The following is a 17,760-nucleotide window of genomic DNA, read 5'->3' on the forward strand; positions in this document are numbered from 1 at the left end:
GTCCAGGTTACGGCATGTGCTGGGGCGCGCTCGTGTCAGATTTGCAACGACACCATCCCAGTACCGACCTTGCGACAATTAACCTCATCGTCGGACTTCAAAACTTTGGCTTGAACGCAAGCCCGTTTCTGACAGGGCGGCTAGGCGAGCTCTTGTCAGTCCGCTCTTCTGTTTGGCGGTTGCACTCGTACTGATTGCTTGCCTTCTCGTGCAGCGGCTTCAAGGTGTGCAGTCCTCGGATTCTACTGCCGATTCCGCTCGACTGACTTCCTCTCTTCCTCAGCGCATGATTGCCATCGGTTCCGTCCTCTCCGTCATCCTCCTCGTTTGCTCCGCTGTTGCAGTGGACTCTTTACCAGCACTATTCGTCCTGCAAGGCATCCTCCTCGGCGTCGCGCACGGCATTTCCCTCCCACTCTTCATGACGATCCCGTCGCAATGGTTCTCGCGGCGACGAGGTCTCGCAACGGGAATCACCGTCTCCGGTACCGGCTTTGGCGGCGCCATCGCGTCTCTCATCATTCGCGGTATCCTCCCGACTCTCGGGTATCGCAACACGCTCCTCGTGTACGCTGGTATCAGCGCCGCCGCCTACGTTTGCGCGTGGTTCCTCCTCAAGACTCGCAAGCCTCCTGCACGCGCCGTCCCCGCTCGCTACGACACCAAGACGGGCTTACCGCCTGGTATCTGGAAGGACCCTGCGTTCTACAGCCTGATGGCGAGCGTTTCAATCGCCGTCTGGGGGTGCGCGAGTTCCGTTTCCTCCTTCGAGCTTACGAACTCAAGTGATACCTCACGCAGCTTCCTCACTCCGAGTTACTACTTGACGGACTACACGGCAGCCATGGACCCCTCGCGCGACCCCAACGCCCTAACAACTGCGCTTCCGCTCATCGTTCAAAACCTCGGTATCGGCATAGGGCGCATCGCCGCAGGCTCGATTGCCGACTGGGTCGGCCCGGCCAACGCCATGTTCTTCACCTTCCTCGCGGGCGGCGTGCTGCAGCTTGCGATGTGGAGCCATGTGACGAGCTATGGGGGCCTGATGGCGTTCGCGGCGCTGTATGGCTTGTTCGGAGGGTGGTTCTTCCGTACGTACCTGACCCATTGCTCAGAGTATTTGAGCGAACGCAAGCTGAGATGCCGACCCTTCCTCGCGCAGTGCTCATGTACGTTGAAGTGGACTCCTCGCAACCTCTGTGTTCCTTCTTGCTTACCAGTTTTCCTACTCACTCGCAGGCCCGGCGTGGCTGCAAACGTACGTGCTTCTTTTCCTCGTGCGAAGTCTCTTGGTGAGACTCACGGACGGCATACGGCCCGAATCGATTCACGGCTACTCACTCCGCCTGTTGGAAAGCAACTTTTGCTCATCCTGCGCTTATCTCGCACACAGCTCTTCGGTCTGCGCGGTCTGGCGACCATCACCGGCTACGTCGTTGCGTCACAGTCGCCCGGACAGCTCGCGGGCGCCACCGTCTCTGGCGTTGTCCTGTCGTCGTCGGGCAAGTACAGCAACGTCGGCTACTACGCTGGCGCGATGATGTTGGGCGGAGCATTGCTCATTCTTCCAGGTGCGCTTCCTCAGGTCAGCTCTCTACAAGCGCCAGTTTGCCTGACCCGAGTTTCGCCTCTTTCCAGCTCGCTTCCTTCGCCAGCCCAAGCTTTTGGCGGTGTACTAGATCTGTAATAGAGGTCTGTAGACACCCTTGTATCCCTTTCCATTGGATGTCAGTCAGTACATGCATTTCCGTTGTCCCGCGGGGTTCGCTCGTTATCGTCCTCGTCTTCCTTGCGTCCCGCCGCAATGGACCGATACGCCGCGAAACTTGCTGCTGAGAACCCGCAGAGGGTCCTGAACGCTACTCATGCGCTCGTGCGCGATCCTGTGCTGCTCGGGGCCGTCTTCGCCGAGGTGAGCGCATCGCCTTCGGGCTCGCGTGCTCGCGGCTCGCGACTCAAGCGCTCACGGAAGGCTCTTCGCATTGTACCGACAGCTACCGACACGCACACTTCTGTCGGCCTGCCTGGTGTCGCGCCTGTGGTCCGCGGTGGCGCAGAGGCGGCTGCTCGAAGACGTCTGCCTCGAAACGGCGGCGAGCGTCGCAGCGTTCGAACGGCGCACTCTGAGCGCGCGAAACTTCGCCGAGCGCGTCAGAGGCTTCACAGTCACCCGGTACGTCCCCTTGCACCTCTGCCTGCTGAGGTCGCGCTCACCCGGTCTTCGCCTCGCACAGCTGCTCGCTCCCACTACTCCGCGTTCTTCCGACTCTCACGCCCAACCTTGTCTCGCTCCACCTCGCAGCGAGCACTACGCTTCTCGACGCGGCGTCGATCGTCGTCGCGCTCGAAGGGCTGACAGCGCTCCGGAGCCTGTCCATCGTCGGGCAGGACCAGCGCACACGTCGCCGTCGCCTGCTCGATCACGAGCCAGAAGGGCAGGTCGCACAGGCACTGCGCGAGCTTGCCGAGCGAGTGCAGGCGCGAGGTGGCGGGCTCGCGGACAAACCGCGCCCGCTGCGGCGGCTCGAGTCGCTGGCAATTCGCAATACGCCGCTCAAGTTGTCGACCGTCGACGTCTTTCTCGAGACTCTCGGCGAATGTCTACGTCATCTCGTCCTCGATGGCTGCGGTCTCGATGCCCGCGTCGTCCTCCTCGCCGAAGAGTTCTGCCCCGAGCTTCGCGAAGCGCGCCTCGATACCCTGATCTCGCAATCAGCGCCGGCTGCAACACCGCGCCTGCGAGGTCCGCCGATCGAGCTCCTACGAGAAGCGCCGCTCGCGCTCTCGTCCCGCCTCACCTCGCTCCACCTCGCTTCACTGCCCCGTCTTCCCGCCGCCACCTTTTCCCTCTTCTCCTCGCCGCATCATGCCTCTCTCCGCGCCCTCTCCCTCCTGCATTGCGACGTGACTATGGCACAACTCTCGCACTTCACCTCGATAACTCGCTTGCGCATTGTCGAGTGCCCTTCGATCCGCGCCGTGCCCGTCTTTGTTGACTCGGACGCGCGACCGGATCTCGGCGCCGGCTGTCGCGCGCTGCGGCAGCTCAGCGTGCTCGGGAGGGGTGCTGGCCTGCCCCTCAGCACCTTGTGGGAGCTGGCGATGCTCGGGCGAGAAGAGATCGGAGGGAAAGGCTTGGCGAGGCTCACGCTTGATGGGACGCGCTTGGGAGACGCAGTCTACAACGGTGCGTTGCTGCTGTCTTACTCCCCATTTCGCCGTGTGTTGATTGTTCTTCACAGTCTCCGGCCTTCTTTTCTCCTTTCCCACGGGCCTGGGTTTGCCTTCATCGCCCTCGCTCGACGAGGACGCCTTTCTCCCTTCAGCTCTGCCGCCTCACCTCGCACCCCCCGCGCACCTCGCTCCCTACCTCAGCAGAAGCGTTCTTTCGACCGCCCTTCCATCCCTCGCGCTCCTCCAGTGTCTCGTCGCCGCACAGGACCTCGAGGAAGTCAGCATCTTCGGCACGTCGGGCCTGTCAGACGAGCTGCCAGCCGTGGCGCTCTCCGTTCACGCCGTAAACGCCTCGACCCCCTTGTCGGCGCAGCTGGCTGCGCTGATCCGGCGCCTCGTCGGCGGGACCCTCAATCTCCTCCCGCTCGTCGGCCCGCTCTTCTCCCCTTTCCACCACGACAGCCTCGCTCTCCCTGCCTCGGTGCGGGTCGCATCGGCTCTTTTCCCGTCCAATAGTCGGACTCCCGACCTCCGGCTCGAGCTCGCAACCAAGTCGGCCTTTGCGCGCGACGGCCTCCCTTCGCCGCCGATCGGAGCCGTACCCCTCCCATGCGATGCCCCCTTCTCTTCCCCAGAGGCGCGTCCGGCAACATCGCTGGGAACTGCACTGTCGCAGCGCAAGACCGGCTGGCTCAAGCGGCGCTTCAGCGTCTTCTCGCGCCCTTCATTGTCCACCACATCGCGGGAAGGAGCGCGCGATGCAGAGGAGCGGCGCGAAGCAGCTGCTGCGGAGGTCGCTGGGCCGCGCAAACGCCTGAGGCAGGACGAGGTTGTGTGGCTCCTGGACGCGGCGAAACAGTCGGGTGGGCGGCTGAGGCAGGTGTACGTGTAGGCGTCGGGCAACAGCGATAGAATTGGCTCGCGTTACTCTTCTTCGCACGCCGAAGGACAGGACAGGGAGAGGGCCTTTGCAGGCGTGCCGAGATAGCGGAACGCATAGACGGAAAGAATAAGAGGGCGAAAGAGATACTGCGAGGAGAGGTAGGCAAGGGATACGAACAAGAGATACGAATGGACGAGTACGGAGATGATAATGCGAAGGAAAGACACATACAAAGACGTAGGCATCCCACAGCAGGGAAAATAGCCAGAGGAGGAAATGCAAATAAAGATTCACAGGGTCTGTAGCAGCGCGACCAGTCGACTAAACGGCAAGGTCGAATGCTCGCACTGTGGGATCGTACGACGTCGCGCCATCGTTGCCGAACGAGTTCATGAAGTCGTCGTAGTTGAACGCGGCCGTGTCGCCGCCGCCGTTCTGTGCGACAGTGTCCTCGCCCGTGTAAGAAGTGCTAGCGGCGGCATTCGCCGAAGTGGACAAGAGGAGTGCGTCAATCTGCCGAGTAAGAGGCGTCAGCTGAAGCACCGGCTGCGAGATGCGAATTGCGAAAGCAACGCAACGCACCTGTTCGAGCGAGAAGTGCTCATCCGGCCCGTTCGAGTGTTGCGCGGTAGGATCAGACTCCAGCGACGTCGGATCAAAGCCGAGCGCGCTGCCCGATTGGTCAAGAGCGCCGAAGTCAAAGGCGTCGCTCGCATCGAAGTCGAGATCGCCCGCGGTAGGTGCGCCGGAAGTTGTGTCGCCTGGCGCAGGTTCGGATTTGAGCGTCACTGCCGGCGCCGCGCTCGACGTGGTAGCCTCAAGATCGAGCCTAGGTGCTGAAGCGCCTGACTTGGGCTGCTCGGCATCCTCCGTAGCACGCTGAGAATAGAGTACAGGTCAGCACACGTCGGGGAACAGTATCGCTCGCCTACGGAACGTACCTTTTTCGGATCGCGCAGCTCTGCCACCGACTGCAACGACCGCTTCCGCTTCCCAGCCCCAGGTGTCATCGCGGCCTCGCCCGTTGCGCCGGGCAGAGGCGGTAGCACGAGGTCCTTGCTCTGAGGCGTGCTGTTCTGCGACATGACGCCCCGTCGACTCGCCGAAGCCGGCGGAGGCATGTTGCTTGCGTCTCCGTCGCCCGCAGGGCCATCGAGCGCGGCCGACGCAGCCGATGCCGACGCGCGCCGGGCCGGGGCAGAGCCCTTCTTGTCCGACAGGGCGCGCTTGGCGTTCTCTAGCTGCGTCTGCTGGTTGGCGACGAGGCGCGCGCGGTATTGGTTGCGCGCTTCCGAAGCTTGATGCAAGCGCTCCGGGTTGTAGTCGAGCGCGTTTGGCGAGAAGGCCTGTATCGGAGGTGTAGCTGCGATTGAGGCCGGAGCACGTGAGTCAGCATAGCACCTCGCGCACTTCTACTGACAGCGCAAATCGGACGCACCCCCAAGATTTCCTGGACTCGCGGCTGGTCCGCTCGACATCTGCGCTCCGACGTGCCCGGCCGGACTCGCGCCCTGGCTTTGCTGCCGCTCGGTAATCTGCTTCGCGTGCACCTTAGCCTGAGCCATGCGAAAGTCGATCTCGGCCTGCTGCGCTTGCTGCTTCTGCAGGGCGAGGGCGTGTGCATGCGCCGAGCGAGCCTGGGCGGAAGAGGGGCGGCGGGAAAGCGGGCCGGATGCGGCAGGGAGGGCTTCGTCGGGGAGAGCTTCAGGTCTGCGAGCGCGGTGCACGTCAGGAGTGCTGCAGGAGACCGATTGGTGAACAGGCGGCACTCACGGAACTGCGCCTCGTCGCGTGATCATCCGGCTCGGTGCTCGCGACTGCTGCACTACAGGTGATGCGGGCCCAGGTGGGATCGGACCTTTCGAGGGCGAGACCAGGCCCGAGCCGAACCCGTTCCCAGCAACGTCGAGCGCCGTCGTCCGGAGCGGGATCGGCGGACGCGCCGAGGACGGTCCGGGCGCGCTTTGCTGGTGCTGGTGCTGATGGTCGAGCGGGCCGCGCATACGCACAGCCTCCTGGACCTGCTGCTGCTGAGGAGGCGGCGGCTGCCTGCCCATCGGCACGCCAGGCGGGCCGGCAATGGAAGCCCTCCCCTGCGCTACGAGCGCCGCCTGCCGCTGCAGCGCAACCTCGACCGCAGCCGAGCTCGACTGGACAAAGCTCCTCGCCGCGCCAATAGCGGCCGCCGCGCCCGGACGCGAAGCCGATGCCGCTTTCGCGCGATACACGTCCCAGAAGACGGACCACCACTCGAAGAGGAACCCTTGCGGCGCGTCGATCTGCACCTGGGCAGCGGGTGTCCGCGCAGCGGGAGGCTTGCGTGACGAGCCGCCGCTGCCGGCGCTGTTGCGCTTCATGGGGCTCTTGGCCGGGCTTGCGCACTCGTCGTCCTGGACACGCAAGCCGAGCGCGTCGAAGCCGTAGTGGCTTGTCGTGCTTGCCGTGCTCGCCGTACTGGCGACCGTGTCGAGGTGAGTCTTCCCACCGCCCGCCGAGTTACCGCCGTTCCCGATGTGCGCGTCACCCGAGGAAGAAAGGGGGGAGATGGGCGAAAGTGCGGCGGCATCTTTGCGCTGAGGAGAGGGATGCTGCAGTTGGTGCGGCTGCTGCTGCTGCTGCTGTGGCAGAGGTGCGGGGCCCAGCGGAAGGGGAGAGAAGGAGGAAGGCGACGTGAAGAAAAGCGAGTTGCGCGCCGAGCCGGGGAAGGAGGCGGATGTCGCGGAAGGCGGAACAGACGTGGATGCGGGATAGGTCCGCGACGATGTCGTCGGGATCTCGGGCGCTTCGGAAAGGAGAACCGCAGCGGTCGAGTGAAAGCCTGCTTTCTGCAGGTAGTCGAGGAGGTACACGCTGCAAGGCAAACAGTAGTCAGGCGTCTGGGCCGCGCGCAAGCCTCTGGGACGCGAAACTGGTGACGCACTGAAGCTGCGCCCTCTGCTCGCCCTCGCCCGTCGCGCCCGCCTCCTCAGGCGAGCTCCCGATGTCCTGTGCGAACCGCCTCGAATCCTCTACCGGCACCCTAACCCTGAGGTGCGGCGGCGGCAGCCTCGCCCCCTGCGGCGGCATCGGAAGCTCGCCCTCGCGCGGCGGTCCCGGCCCTTCTGCCCTCGTTCGCATCTGCTGCGCCTGTGCCTGAAGCTGCGCCTGCGCCTGTGCTTGGCCTTGAGCTTGCGCTTGAAGCGCCGCCGAAGACGCCTGCGCCCCGGGTGGGACGGTCGACGACGGCGAGTGCTGCACGCCGCGCGATGGCGGCGGATGCAGCTGCTGGTGGGACGGCGGGAGCTGCGAGAGGGCGGCAGAGCGGCTAGGAGGGGCATGCGGGCTAGCAGAGTGGGCTTGAGGGGAAAAATGGTGCGCGGACCGGGTCGGGCTTGGATATTGGTGCTGAGAAGGCGGAGGGGCGGGAGAAGGTGTCGGGTGGTAAGGCGGTTGCCCTTGAGGCGGGAAAGGATGTGAGGGCACCCGCTGCATGGGAAGTCGAGGTGACGGTGCAGGTCCAGGCGCAGAGTAGGCGCTTGAGGCGTATTGCGGTGTCGCGGAAGGACCCGCCGCAGGGTAGGTTACATAGTGCTGCTGTTGCTGCTGCTGATGAGGCGGAGGGGGTCCCTGGCGCTGCTGCACGTACTGTATCTGCTGCGGCTGTTGATGGTGCTGCAGCGGCGACCCATGCGGCTGCATCGACGGCGGCAGTACTCGCGCCTGCAGATGCGGCGAATTGCTCTGCGCGTGCCCTGCGTAGGCTCCGGGCGGCGGCCCATTTCCTCCTCCGCCCGCGTGATGCACATGATGCGGAGGAGACCCCTGCGCGGGCGCGCGCGGCTGATGCTGCTGCTGCTGCTGCGCCTGATGGTCGTACGCAGAAGACGAAGTGGGGGCGCCGTACGTTGCCCGGTGTGGTTGCTGCTGCTGCACAAGCTGCTGCGGCGGTCCCCGCTGCTGCTGGTGCTGCTGCAGATGCGCCGAATGCTGGCCTGCCCCGCTCGCAGCTGTTGCGAGCGGCATAGGTCCGCTCGCGCCGCTGGTCGAGAACATGCCGGCTCGACCGCGTCGAAGCTGGAGCGCTTTGCCTGGGCAGTGAGCGGTCGAGGGCGATTTCTGCAACTTAGAGCGGCAGCGCAGGCGCTGGACCCGGCGGGATGTCGCGAGAGAGCGACGGCGTCAGGTCGCGGACGGACGGCGACGACGAGGCGAGATGAGCGTGCGCCGAGCCCGCAGCGTCAGGGCGAGCGACTCAGCGGCTCAGGCTGCGTGATCGACTGCCTGTGTGCCCGCTCTGCACGCTCTTTGCTGCGTGCGGGACGAGCGAGACGGGCCGCCAAGGTCGACGACGGCGGCCTGGCGCAGTTGAGCGACGCGGCGCGGACGGCGGCGTGCAGCGGGCCCGAGCGCACAGGCAGCGGGTGCAGCGCCTCGCAGCTGCACTTGTAGCGCGCGCGGTGCTGCAGAGCGCGGTGCAGGCGAGTGACAGCCGGGGCGAGCGGAATCAAATCCGGGGCCGACGAGGAGTTCCGGAGTCTCGCGCTGTGCTGGCCGGCGGCGCCCGGCAAGTGCGCACCTGGTCAGGCAGGGGCGTGCAGCTCTCAATCTGCAGTCGAGCAGCGCCAGCAGCCGCAAGAAAGGCGGCGCCGCCCGTTCACGGCGCACTTCGTTGGCGTCTCGACCGCGGCCGGCCCTTCCGCGCGGGCGGCACACCTTCCCCGTTGGCTCGTCCGTGTCTCTCGCACGCAGGCTCCTAACGACGAGTAGGCGACTCAGGAGCCACTCTGGCTCTCGTCAATGACGCGACGGAGAGAACCTGGTATTCACACGGGAGCGGAAACGAAGAAGACACGAGACGCGAGAACGAGAACGAGACGAGACGAGACGAATGGAACGAGGGCGAGCAGGCGAGCAATAACGCGGCGAGAGGGGGCGGGATGTGTGTGTGTGTGTGGTGTGTGTTTTGGATCTACTAAGCCAGGATGAGAACCGCATGATAAGGCAGGCAACGAGACGACGGATGGGAGGTTGGGGGATGGGTGATGCGAAAGCGAGTGCAGGGAGAGAACGGGGGTATGAAGGACGACGCGGGGAGCGGCGAGGAATCTAGAGAACGCGAGTGGAAGCAAAGCACAGAGGAGACGAGGGGTTGAACCGGGAGAAAGACACTGAACCGTGAGACCGGAGAAAGAAGAGAAGAAACCGAGGAAGAACCGTTCAAACCCTCCACCTCCTCCTTCTGAAGGAGATCTGGCGGCGACGACGACAAGGAGATGGTGACGAAAGAGACGAAACGACCATGCTGAACGAGCCCCCTTTGCGGCGCACATACGCAGGCCGTATGTTGCGGATGCTGAACGAATGCGAGCGTGCGAGCCTGCAAGTGTGCGCGAGCAAAAAAAGGGCGATGTGTGCGATGAGAGTTTGCGTTGGTCGAATCGTGCGTCCTCCGCCTCCGCCGCCGTGGCCGTCGTCGTCGAGATCTCCTTCATAAGAGCGCTGCACCTCAAGCAGCGCTCACACCTCCCCAGCTCCAGCTCGCCTCACCCGCGCCATCAGCGCCGTGCCCCACCAGGCCCGGCGCGACCTGGCCCTGGGTCGTGGGGCTCGCAAGCGCGCCGGGGAAAAAGTCGGGCGCGGTCGGCTGGAACGCGTGCTGGCCGCCACGCGCGGGCGGCGGGAGGCTGCGCGGCGGCGCGCCGAGCGACAGGTTGGCGAACGACTCGTCAATCCCAACCGGGGGCGGCATCGACGTGTACCCGCCGTCGTACATGTGCGGCGGGGGCGGCGGCTGGTGCGGCGCGTGCGGGTGCGCGTGCGCGTGATCGTGCCACTTGAAGCCAAACGCCGCCTGCGACTGGTAGCGCTCTCCGCCGGCGCCGCCGCCGAAGCCATTCGGCGAGGGGCGGCCCCCGTCGGCAAAGTCGACGCGCTCGTAGGGCGACGACGCCGGCGGCTGAACGAGGTAGGACTCGGGACGGATGGCCGTGTAAGGCGACGGCGAGTGCAGCGGAGGCGGGATGTTGCCGCTCGGCGAGACAAAGTGCGGCTGCGACTGGTGGTGCGCGAACGAGGCCGTGCCGTTCGGACCAGCCGTCGGCGGCGGCGAGAGCGGGAGCATGCCCGGCGGACCCGACACCGCCGGCCCGAACGCCGCCGAGAAGGACGACGGCGAGACGCGCGAGTAGTGCGGCGCGCCATTGCCGCCGTTTGAGCCACGCTGCGCGTCGCCCGCACCCGAAGCCGACGACGACGGCGAAGTCGCCGAGTCGAGCGAAGTCGCGCCGGAAGAGCCACGTGCGAAGAAGTCGGAACCAGCCGTCGAGTTGCTGTTGCTGCTCGTCGGGGCGATACCGTTCGCGCCGGCCTGCGGGAGGGCGCCGTTGCCGTTCTTGACGAGGTCGAGGACCTCGGACTCGCTGAGCCCGGCAGCATTGGCAACGGCGCGGAGGTCCATGCGACTCGCGGCCGACTGCTGCTGCTGCTGCTGAGACTGCTGCTGCTGCCCCGTGGCGGACGATGAGCCCGGCCCGCCGTTCCCGACGGCGCTCGCGATCTGCTTGATGGTCGAGTTGTCCTGGCCTTGGACCATGCGCCACACCGCGTCAAAGGGCACGCCAAGCGCGCTCGCGAGCTTGCGCACGTGCTCGACCTGCTTGTCGCCCTGCGAGCGGCCCCACGAGAGGCGGATGCGCGACTTGCCGTGGATCGGGAAGTCGTTCATCTTAGCGATGGCGAGCTCGGCGTCCTGACGCCGCACGAACTGCACAAAGCCGCAGCCCTTGCCGGGAGGGATCTTGCAGTACGTGATCTCGCCAAAGTGGTGGAAGAAGCTCTGCAAGGCCGGAGGTTGAGTCTTGTCAGTGAAGCTCATTGCAGGATGGCTTGGGAGGACAGCGCACCTTGAGCGTCTCCTCGCTGATGCAAGCGGGCAACCCTCCGACGAACACCGTCGTGTTGTTCGGGTCTCCGCCCTGCGGCACTGCGCCCTGCGGGATCCCAATCGCCTGGCGACCCTGGCTCTGACCGGCACCCGCGCCGCCGCCCGACGAGCTGCCTGCGCTGTTCTCGCGCGGGCTGAGCGGGCCGCCGCGCGCGAGAGAGGGCGACACGGCATGGCCAAGCGCGGGCGGCGCGCCGCCATAGGGCGACAGAGGCGAAGGGAACGCGGCGGCTGCGGCGCTGCCGTTGTTCGAGCCGTTGCCGTACGCAGCGGCGCCGCCGGGCGAGGCGATCGACGGCGAGGCGAACGGGACGTGCGACTCGGTCGCGGCGTAGGCTCCCTCGGCGCCCGCAGGCGGGAACGGCGGGAAATAATCCTGCTGCTGTTGCTGCTGCTGTCCCGGCGCAGCAAACTGCCCGTCGCCACTGCGCGTGCGCGTGCGCTCACGGAGGTGCGGCAGGCCCTCGACAGCGCTCGGCCCGCTCGCCTCGCTAATGCGAATCGTGCGACCGTGGAGGAGCAGGCCAGAGTGCGACGACGTGCCGAGGCGCAGCGCGCGCTGCATGTCCGACTCTTCGGCGAAGCGCACAAAGCCATAGCCGCGCGAGAGGCCCGTCGAGGGGTCGCACATGACCTTGGCCGACTTGGTCGACGGGAAGAGGGGAGTGAAGAGGGCCTGCACAAGTCATTGGATGAGCACACCTCGGCCTAAACAGAGCCTCACCGCCGACACAGGTCGAGGGTTCAGACGGATAGAGCGGAAGGGCGCTCACCATCAGGTCCGCCTCGCCGACTTCGCGCGCCAAATCGCCGACAAACACGCTCCACTCGCCGTCCCACCTCGGCTGGAGCCCGGGGAGCCCCGTGCCCCAGTTGAGCTTGAACGTGCGGCCCGAGCGCGGCATGAGCGTCGGCGGCGCGGCGTTGAAGCGCGCGAGCGCGCGCGCGGCGTCGACCGTGCTCGGGAAGGTGAGGAAGCAGTAGCCGGACGAGGGGCTGCGTGCACACAAGCTCTGCTCATTCAGTCTCACGCTCTCGACAGAGGCGGGGGAGGTAGAAGTGGACAAGCGAGTGACGCACCTCGCCCCGCGGCTCATCTTGATGTTGACAACGTTGTCCCAGCCCATGAGCGCGCAGCACTCCCGGACGTACGCCTCGTCCATCCACACGTCGAGGTCGCCGAGGTGAAGCGTCGCGCCCTTGCTGCCGGGCGGGCCGCCGTCCTGGTTGCCTCCGCCGCCGCCGACGGAGGGCGTGCCCGGCCCGCTCGACGGCGCTGCGGGGGGCGGAGGGAGGTTCGAAAGCGAAGGAGGAGAGGTAGACGTGGGCGAGAGGAGCGCGGCCGTACCGCCGAGCGCGGGGCTCGTGCCGGACGAAGCCGACGCCGCCGACGAGAGGAGGCTCGACTGCTGTTGCTGCGGAGCGATGAAGGGGCTCGTCGCCGCGCCCGCGCCGCCGTTGGTGAGGCGCGCACTCGCGAGCGGGGGCGAAAAGGCGCTCTTGCTCGCAGCCGACGAGCTCGTCGTCGACAGGCGCTGGCTCGCAGAGTGCTCGAGGCTGCGGCGCTGGTGCTCGCGGAAGAAGGCCTGCTCGTCACCGCCTGCTCCGGCAGCGCCCGAGGGGGACGTGTCGTCGTTGCTGCTGCTGCCGAGCGACGAGAGGCGGCTGCTCAGGCGCGAGTTGGCCTCGCCGCTGTACGTAGGCGAGGTCGAGAACGACCCGAGGATGGCGCCGTCCGACGCGGCGCGGGTCGTGCGCTGGCCATCTCCCGAGCTGCCAGAGCCGTTGGGCTGGTTGACGAATCCGCCCGGGCCGGAGAAGCGCGACGACGGCGAGGTCGAGTCGGCGCTGCCCCAGACGTCGGCGGGCGTCGAGCCCGTGCTGCCTTCGCGCGCACTGTACGAGATGGAGCGTGCAGGCGGGACGGGGCGCGCCAGCGTGCGGTCGAGTGGGGTCGCGACATCGTCTTCGCCCTCGTCGGGCGAGGCGGCGTCGGAGGAACCGGAGAGGGCTGCTGCGGGCTTTTGCGTCGGCGAGAGGTCCGCCGAGGGCGCGCCGGGGGCGGCAGAGTTGGGAGATGCAGGCGAGGTGCCGGTCCTCGGGAGGGGAGACGCGTCGGGTGCCATGGCCGGTCGAGGAGGAGAGGGTCAAGCCGGAGGAGGGTCTCGGGAGTCAGGCGAGCGGGCGGTGTCTCTGGGACGGTGCGAGGTGCGGTCTAGGCTGCGAATGCGCGCGGTGCAGGCCCTGCTGGCGCGGTGGACGCGGTGGATAAGGCGACGCGGGGACGCGGGACGAGGGCGAGTCGGAGACGTGCAGCGGACGCCGGGCGGGTGCAGCTCGCGGGTGGGCTATGCTCCTACACTCGACTGGACGCTGTCTGGCCGTGCGTGCACCGCAGAGACGCGTCGCACGCGGGCTGGCGAGCGGAAGCGGGGGCGGACGGCGAGGTGCACCGGCAACGCTCGCTCGCTGGCTCGGGCCGGGCGGGGCTGCGCGCAGCGTGGTGTGGGTCGTCGGAAAGGCTGGCTCGGCCACTCGGTGCGCTGCAGGCGCGGCGAGGACGAGCAGGCGAGCGACCCGCGATTCCGGGGGAGGGCTCCGAGATGAGCGCGACGGCGACGACGCGGCGGGCGGGAGGAGCGAGTGCGCGCACGTGGTCCCTAGTGGCAAGCTGCACGGCTCAGCCCGCGGCACACAGCGGCAGGACGAGCGCGAGACGAGGCAGCGAGGTGAGTGTACGCGGAATCGCGATGAGTCCCCCTTCGAGACCCGCACGCGGGTCTCACCCGCACACCGCCCGTCAGAGGCCAAGTGCGCGCATCCTAGCAGTGCAGGACCACCTGAGCAAGTCGAGGGAAAATCACCACGTCCGGACAACCCGGGGCCGCCCTCCTCGCTCTCCTCTCTGCGTCGTGCAGATCCGATCACCCGGCGACCCCGTCTCCTGTCGCTCGTACAGAGTCCGAGGAACACAGCATATCCACCTGCAATGCACTTGTGCATACCGAATCTACAGCTCCCACTCGCCGTCGGGGCCCAGCCCCGAACCCGCCGCCGTTCCGAGCACGGCAATCGTATGCTCGACCTCGTTGCGCAGCTCGGCGCAGAAAAGGTCTAGCGGGAGGTCCGAGTCGTCGACGCCGAACGGCTGCGGGTGCGTGCAAGGGAGAGGAGAGCGGCATGTATCAGGAGAGGCGTGCGCGGAAGAGAGCGGAGAGAGGAGGGCGCACCTGCTCGAGCTCCGAGGCGATCGCTTCGATGCCGACGAGTGTAAAGGCGACGACTGTGACGCTGTGAGCGGGCGCAGAGCCGTCAGAAGGAGCGTTACTGTTTCGTCACGATGAGAAGAGCGCCAAGGAGCAGGATGGTGCGCACAAGGGGATCATCTGTGCGACCACACCGTCGATCTCGAGTCAGTCTTGCAGCACAGGTCAAGAAAGACAGACAGACAGCGACTCCGTCGCAGTCAGCGCACCGAAAAGCCCATGAGCTCGACGAGCACGAGCGGGAGCGTCCACAGGAACAGGCTCGTGCACTGCTTGAGGTGGATCCCGTACACGGTCGGGATCCCGACGCCCGCGAGACGCTCGCACGTCGTGAACCCTTCGACGAGCGCGTTGAGCGACGCGACGAGCGCGTTGTAGCCCGCCGGGCCGACCGACTCGAGCAGGTTGCGGCGCTTGCAGCTGTGCAGTTGCCGAACCATCGCCACGAGTCAGCCAGTCTGTGATGACAGGTTTAGTCGCTGGCTGGAAGTAGCGGACGCACGAGGCAAAGTACAGCCCGAGCTGATGCGCGATGATGAGCGGAAGCGGCAACGACGGGCGTGCCATGTAGTCGTTGAGGATGACCTGCGTCCGCGCTCGTCTCACAGCCCGTCAGATCGTCTGGCGCACTTCCCTTCTCGGACCCCTTTTGTGCGAAGAGATGAAATCAGCGCCAGACGCACCATGCTTTCAGTGCTCATCCCCGTCGACCGCCTCTTGCCCAGCAGCGGCCTCCTCTCCCCATTCTCTCCCCCTCCGCCTCTCCCACCAGCGTCACCCCGACTCTCCGGCGGGCGGAGCGTTCCGTCCTCTGCGCTCGCAAGGAGCGACGCGTGCGACCCGCGCGAGGACAGGCGGCGGATCTCGGTCCCGAGGCTCTCGGCGCCGCGGGTGCGCGGGGACTGCGGCTGCGGCGGGGCGGAGGGCGAGAGGGAGCGCGAGCGCGCGGGTCGGGCAGTCGGCGTGGAAGAGGTGGACTTGGGAGCATGGTCCGCTGTTGAGTGCCTGAGGTGAGGAAGGCGAACAAGCGGGGCGGGGTAGCGTATGCAGACGGACCTTCGGCGGCGCCCCAGCCGAAGCCGGCGGTGCGAGTGACTTGGTTGAACTTGGGCGGCTGAGCGGCGGGAAGGAATGGACGTGTACGGAATCAGCTGCCATTGAGAAGGCCCGCACAGAAAGAAACGCACGAGCAAAGGTTGGAGATCTGTGCGACTCCGAGCCGGATCACACCGGAGCATTGCGACGCGTCAGCAGTACAGAACGGATGCTAGCGCTCGGGAAGCCGCACCTGGCCAGTCGGTGCCGTACTCGCCCCTCAGATGGTGCTTGGTCGCCGTGACGAACGCGCACATGAGCCTGAGCGCCTTGACCTTGTCCTCGTAGTCCTTGCGTGACATTCCGCCGTCGGTGCTGTCGGGCTTGAGCGTGCCGTCCGACGCGAGGCGGCCTTTCGATGGCGTGGGAGCGCCCACGTTGATCCAGACGGTGCGAGACAGGCAGCGCACCGTCGTCATCTGCATGCATAGCGAACGCCGTGTGAGGAGTCTGCAGAGGAAGCACGACCCTCCCGGCTACAACAGGCAAGGGGGACAGCTTCGACAACGAGCCGAGAACGCACCATCTTGTTGAACACCTTGCGCCCCTCGTCCCACCGCCCGTACGCGCTCGTGTTGCGAAAGACGAGGAGCAAGCCGACAACGACGCTCATCATGGGGGTGACGTTGTTGGTGAGGCTGAGGCTGCGGCCGTAGACGAGGTCGAGGACGGCGACGGCGGCGGCCCAGAGGGTGAAGAAGGCGACCGACTGCCACGAGCGGCCGATGATCGAGCCGCGGATACGGAGGGCGTCGCGCCACCAGCCGACGCGGGAAGGACGGATGCGCTGCGGGTGGGCGTGGTGAGGAAAGCGAGCGAGACGAGGAGCGAGCGGAACAAGAGGCGGACCTTGGAGTCTTCCTCTTCGGCCTTTGCGAGCGAGTCGAGGCTCGAGAAGGGTTGTGCTGTAGTGTGAACAGCGTCAGTGTCGTCGAGCGCCTGTCAGCTGCCGCGCTGAGCGGGAGAGAGCGGATCGGGTCCTGAGCGGGGACGAGGGGGAGGAGCGAGGGCGCACGGAGGTCTGGGAGCTGGCTGGCGAGCGAGTCGATGACTGCGTTGACGGGATTGCTCATCCTGGCGCGTCTGTGGCTCTGCAAGAGCGAACGCAAGCAATTCGAGTCGACGAGACGAGCGAAGGTGCGCAGATTGGCCCGCTACGCTTCCCCGCTGCTCGCTCAGACGCGTTCAGTCGCAGTCGGGACAGAGTGAGACACGCTCTGCACACGCACACGCTAGCCTCGCCCCGCCGCGCGCCCTCTGTCGCGTGCGCCGCCGCGTCTCTCCCCCACTTGCCTCCCCGACATGGCGTTCCAGCCCTCGGCACAGGCGCAGGCGCGCTACAAGCAGCTCGGAGACGACCTCTACAAAAAGTCGGACAAGGTGGGGATGCGCACTTCCGCTCAGGACACACCTCGCGCACACTCACCCCCTTCGCCGTGCAGATCAACGCAGAGCTCTTCACCCTCACGTACGGCGCACTCGTCGTCCAGCTCATCAAGGACTACGAAGACTATGCCGAGGTCAACAAGCAGCTCGACCGCATGTGCGCTCCGCGCTCCGCCCCTCCCTCCTCTCAGCACAGCTGATGAGCCGTCTCCCGCAACAGGGGCTACAACATCGGCGTGCGCCTCGTCGAAGACTTTCTCGCACGGACAGGGCTAGGCCGCTGCAAGGACTTTAGCGAAGTAGGCGAGGTCATGTCGAAAGTGCGCTGCTCTCGCTCCCTGTCCCTCTGTCTCTTCGCACTGACGCTCTTCTTCGAATCGCGCAGGTCGCCTTTCGAGCGCTCCTCTCCATCACCCCGACCCTGATCCAGCACGCGCCCGCCCCGCCCGCCCAGCCGCAACCGGCCTTCTCGCTCGTGTTCGACGAGAACCCGCTGACCGACTTTGTCGAGCTGCCCGAGGAGGCCGTCGAGGGCGGCCTCGTCTATGCAAAGGTGCTCGAGGGCGTCGTCAGGGGCGCCATGGAGATGGTGAGTGTTTCTTCTCCCTCTCGCCGTCTTCCGCAGCTTCTGCTTGCGCGATCACGCGCGACCTCGCGCACCGGCTTGCACCTGGCAGATTGCGACAGGGACGCAGATCGTTGTCTTGAACAAAGCATCCGTCCACTATCTGCTGTATGACCGCTGACCGTGCTTCCGCGCCTGCGCCCTCACTTCGCAGGTGCAAACGAGCGTCGAAGCCAAGATCGTGTCCGATGCGCTTCGTGGCGACGACAAGACCGAGCTGCGCGTCACGCTCGTGCGGTACCTCGAGGAGGAGATGCCGGCGGGCGACGACTAGATCATCCTGTCGTGTCTCGGGGACTCGTGACGCCCCGAACCTTGTTGTAACATCAGCTCATACTGCACAGACTCGATTCCGTACGAAGGAGAACGACAAAAACTTCTGTACCAGAAAACCGGGAGGCTCTTGCGC

At 66.2% G+C, this 17,760-nt stretch overlaps 6 protein-coding genes across 6 annotated transcripts; 3 read left to right on the top strand and 3 right to left on the bottom strand.

The window, feature by feature from the left end:
• Positions 1 to 14: 14 nt before the first annotated feature.
• Positions 15 to 1,679, top strand: JCM10292_002233 (uncharacterized protein; the record flags this gene model as incomplete). The annotated part of the gene is made up of 8 exons (XM_076647739.1): positions 15 to 154; positions 215 to 224; positions 284 to 744; positions 802 to 1,091; positions 1,163 to 1,169; positions 1,240 to 1,258; positions 1,394 to 1,571; positions 1,639 to 1,679. The coding sequence occupies 8 exons, from the start codon at positions 15 to 17 to the stop codon at positions 1,677 to 1,679; spliced, it is 1,146 nt and encodes a 381-aa protein (XP_076506561.1).
• Positions 1,680 to 1,804: 125 nt separating this feature from the next.
• JCM10292_002234 (uncharacterized protein) lies at positions 1,805 to 4,066 on the top strand (the record flags this gene model as incomplete). The annotated part of the gene is made up of 4 exons (XM_076647740.1): positions 1,805 to 1,912; positions 2,058 to 2,173; positions 2,235 to 3,187; positions 3,243 to 4,066. 4 exons carry the CDS (start codon positions 1,805 to 1,807, stop codon positions 4,064 to 4,066), a joined length of 2,001 nt encoding a protein of 666 aa, XP_076506562.1.
• A 312-nt stretch (positions 4,067 to 4,378) lies between these two features.
• Positions 4,379 to 8,089, bottom strand: JCM10292_002235 (uncharacterized protein; the record flags this gene model as incomplete). Its single annotated transcript, XM_076647741.1, has 6 exons — positions 4,379 to 4,570; positions 4,640 to 4,936; positions 4,999 to 5,420; positions 5,496 to 5,767; positions 5,831 to 6,907; positions 6,978 to 8,089. The coding sequence occupies 6 exons, from the start codon at positions 8,087 to 8,089 to the stop codon at positions 4,379 to 4,381; spliced, it is 3,372 nt and encodes a 1,123-aa protein (XP_076506563.1).
• A 1,453-nt stretch (positions 8,090 to 9,542) lies between these two features.
• On the bottom strand, positions 9,543 to 13,105 carry JCM10292_002236 (uncharacterized protein; the record flags this gene model as incomplete). Its single annotated transcript, XM_076647742.1, has 4 exons — positions 9,543 to 10,871; positions 10,939 to 11,655; positions 11,753 to 11,975; positions 12,060 to 13,105. The coding sequence occupies 4 exons, from the start codon at positions 13,103 to 13,105 to the stop codon at positions 9,543 to 9,545; spliced, it is 3,315 nt and encodes a 1,104-aa protein (XP_076506564.1).
• An 884-nt stretch (positions 13,106 to 13,989) lies between these two features.
• Positions 13,990 to 16,413, bottom strand: JCM10292_002237 (uncharacterized protein; the record flags this gene model as incomplete). Its single annotated transcript, XM_076647743.1, has 12 exons — positions 13,990 to 14,127; positions 14,210 to 14,270; positions 14,355 to 14,365; positions 14,455 to 14,665; positions 14,748 to 14,830; positions 14,929 to 15,239; positions 15,302 to 15,359; positions 15,433 to 15,449; positions 15,534 to 15,759; positions 15,864 to 16,127; positions 16,190 to 16,245; positions 16,356 to 16,413. The coding sequence occupies 12 exons, from the start codon at positions 16,411 to 16,413 to the stop codon at positions 13,990 to 13,992; spliced, it is 1,494 nt and encodes a 497-aa protein (XP_076506565.1).
• A 229-nt stretch (positions 16,414 to 16,642) lies between these two features.
• Positions 16,643 to 17,625, top strand: BET3 (TRAPP complex core subunit BET3; the record flags this gene model as incomplete). The annotated part of the gene is made up of 5 exons (XM_076647744.1): positions 16,643 to 16,720; positions 16,783 to 16,883; positions 16,947 to 17,046; positions 17,112 to 17,315; positions 17,506 to 17,625. The coding sequence occupies 5 exons, from the start codon at positions 16,643 to 16,645 to the stop codon at positions 17,623 to 17,625; spliced, it is 603 nt and encodes a 200-aa protein (XP_076506566.1).
• Between the last annotated feature and the right edge of the window lie 135 nt (positions 17,626 to 17,760).

The sequence above is a fragment of the Rhodotorula paludigena genome (assembly GCF_050403205.1).
Source record: "Rhodotorula paludigena JCM10292 DNA, Rt_paludigena_JCM10292v1_ctg11, whole genome shotgun sequence".
In the NCBI taxonomy this organism is placed as follows: domain Eukaryota; kingdom Fungi; phylum Basidiomycota; class Microbotryomycetes; order Sporidiobolales; family Sporidiobolaceae; genus Rhodotorula; species Rhodotorula paludigena.